Source organism: Eurypyga helias, unplaced genomic scaffold, assembly GCF_000690775.1.
Source record: "Eurypyga helias isolate BGI_N326 unplaced genomic scaffold, ASM69077v1 scaffold40896, whole genome shotgun sequence".
NCBI classification, from domain to species: domain Eukaryota; kingdom Metazoa; phylum Chordata; class Aves; order Eurypygiformes; family Eurypygidae; genus Eurypyga; species Eurypyga helias.
Window position 1 is genome coordinate 1 of NW_010259236.1, and position 2895 is coordinate 2895.

Genomic DNA, 2895 nt, shown 5'->3' on the forward strand with positions numbered 1-2895 from the left:
TACGGCTCTTGAGAGCCGCCGGGCCGGGCCGGGCCGGGGGGGAGGCACAGCCCCCCGCGTTGCCACCTCCCCTGCAGCTCGGTGCCCTGAAACCACGTTGAAACTCGGTTTTCTCGTGCTCTGCTGCTGTGCTGTTTCCCCCCTCCCAGTAATGGTGGGACAACTCGCGTTTCTAGGCAGTGGCGAGGAGTTTGCTGGCATTTCTGTGTTTGTTCTGCTCCTTTATCCTGCTCGTTTATCCTGCTAGCAGCTGATCCTGGGCTCTTGCAAGCTGCGCACAGTTAAAAGGCACGTGCCTGTTTTATTTGTTGCCTGCTTGACAAGGTACTCATGCCAGTGAATGTCAGCTTGCCATAAACTGGAGCCAAAGTAACTTTCTCTCAGTAATTCATTAATCCATGTATTTAAGACCTTCTCAGGGTCTTCTCTAGATACTTCAAAGAAACTAACCAGCATCTGACTAAAAATACATCCTAACGCATAAAAGACAAAGCAGAAGCACTGGCTTATTAAGTAAAGCAGATGTCAGCAGATCAGATTTGTGTGTGTTTATGTATTTATCTGTTCTCTTAATCGAATAAAGAATGCTGTTGGCCACACACCCCTTTATCTTGGGCAGTATCCATCTGCATTAGGAACAGAAAGATGCAGTTGATTATTTTCGAGCAGAGAAGCGCACAGACAAGAGGTGACTGGCAAGAGGGACATGTCTTCTATGACTGTGACCTTTAGATTAAAAGGATTCTCCCACTCCATATGCTTAAATCATCAGAAAAAAAAAAAAGAAACAACCCAAACTTAGGGACAGTTTAAACCACAAGCAAGATAATTCAGGAGGGGTAACGTGTATGCTCGTATACACACACGAGAAAACGTACAACAGAAAATTTAATTCTCTGTGTCCCGAGTGCTTATGGGCTTCATAGCTGAGACGAATTGCCTTTTGCCTGGGTGGAAGGTTGAGGAAGTATGGGTGGCTTGCTTTCCAGGAAGGACAGCCCATCTACCTGGCGGTGAAGGGAGTAGTATTTGATGTCACTTCTGGAAAAGGTGAGTTTGCTCCTCTGCTTTTGTTTTCATGCTGTTATTCTGTCATTTGTTTTTAAATATTCCCATGTATTAGAAGTCTGCAGTTCAAGTGCAACAAAAAGCATATACATTTTCCTTTTTACTTACTGCTGTATTTGCTGTTTGTGCCTTCCCTAAGAAACACAGATGTTTTAATTTGAAGTCCCGCTACTTAATCCAGATTTGCTGTAAATTGTTTGAAGGGACCATGGGGGTCCTGGACACTTGCCTTCACGTCATCACAAGCGACCTAACGGCTTGTTGCATTGTTGGTACTAAGGTTGTTAATGCAGTTTGTCTGGGCCTACGCGCTGGCTGATGTTCGAATCCTAAGTTAGACAAGGCTTGACATTACAAATTCTGGAGTCTACAAACCTCTTCTCATGAGAATGTTAAGCACAGCTCCCTAAATAATAGGTAAATTTTAAGAATGTGGTATAGGAGTTTAACAGTTGTATTGTATAACCCCGCCCCCTGTTTTGGTTTGGGTTTTTTGTTGTGTTGTGTTTTTTTTGTTGTTTTTTAAGGATTGGCATATATTATCAAAAATTAGCAAATCAAAAGTCAGTTTTGGAACAAAGAGTTTTAGACTTGAGTTGTTGCTTTCAATTCACTGACAAGTGTAACAGGCTGGTGAAAAGTAGAGGCTGAACATAACCTGTACATTGTCAGATCATCACTGGATTTTAACTTTTTTTTTTTTTTTTTTAATCTGACAGAATTTTATGGAAAAGGGGCTCCATACAATGCTTTGGTTGGAAAAGACTCAACAAGAGGAGTTGCAAAGATGTCTCTGGATCCGGCAGATCTTACACATGACATAGTAAGAAAATGGACTATTAGTTTAATCCCATTTTGCAAAGCTTTATTCTTTTGCAAGATGATGAATGATAGTATTATTTGTATTAATTTATTTAGGTTGATTCATGTGTTTAAAAACCAAAATGCATTCATATTCTGTAAACACATAAAATGGCTATTTACTGCTCATGAAAGCTGCAATGCTAACAGCCTTAAAAAGTTTTTTATCTGTGGAATTGATACAACTTCTGTAAGCACATAAAGGGGAAATTCCCTGCTGTTTCAAAAAGGTGCTTCTAAAGAGAGTCAATCACTTTCTTTGTGAATTGATTTAGGGCATCGTGTGTCACTGACATGGTGGTGGATGCTGACTCCAGCAGTGGGTTGTTGCTTGTTTGAGGTGTGACTTACTTATGCAGGCAAAATGGAGATTAATGGTTTGTTTGGCCTGAATATATTAGGGCTGAATTTGAATGAAGAGAATTACAGGTTATATCATCAATTTTGTAATCATGCTTTGCAAAGTAAACCCAAAAGTTAAGGTTTGTAGTAAGCAATAAAAAAGAAATATGCATGTAAATATTTGTATTTTTATCTCTTTGAGACAGCACTTTCATTTCCATATTTCATTTAGACAGGACTCACCGAAGAGGAACTGAAGTCCCTGGACGATATCTTCAATAACGTCTATAAGGCCAAATATCCAATTGTTGGCTATACTTCTCGACGAATCCTGAATGAGGATGGCAGCCCCAATCTAGACTTCAGACCTGAAGATCAGCCACATTTCAACATTAAAGATGAATTTTGAGGAACATTTTTGTACCTAGCGAATACCTGGGGAGAGGCATGATAGAATATTAGATTAATTCCCTATTTTCTGGAGTTCATTACACCTGTTAGTATCATGAGTCAGTTTTTTGTTTAGAAAATACGTGCATGTGTACACACATAGTTTACTTAACATTCTTCCTTCCAGGAAACAAACCAATCTGTACTAGTGTCATACACTTGGGCTATTTGTTC

The 2895-nt window shown here is 40.0% G+C and overlaps 1 protein-coding gene across 1 annotated transcript; it reads left to right on the forward strand.

The window, feature by feature from the left end:
* Positions 1-926: 926 nt before the first annotated feature.
* Positions 927-2680, forward strand: NENF (neudesin neurotrophic factor; the record flags this gene model as incomplete). Its single annotated transcript, XM_010154618.1, has 3 exons — positions 927-1050; positions 1788-1891; positions 2504-2680. Coding segments are annotated over 3 exons (405 nt in total), but the record flags the coding sequence as incomplete, so codon positions are not given.
* Positions 2681-2895: the final 215 nt, after the last annotated feature.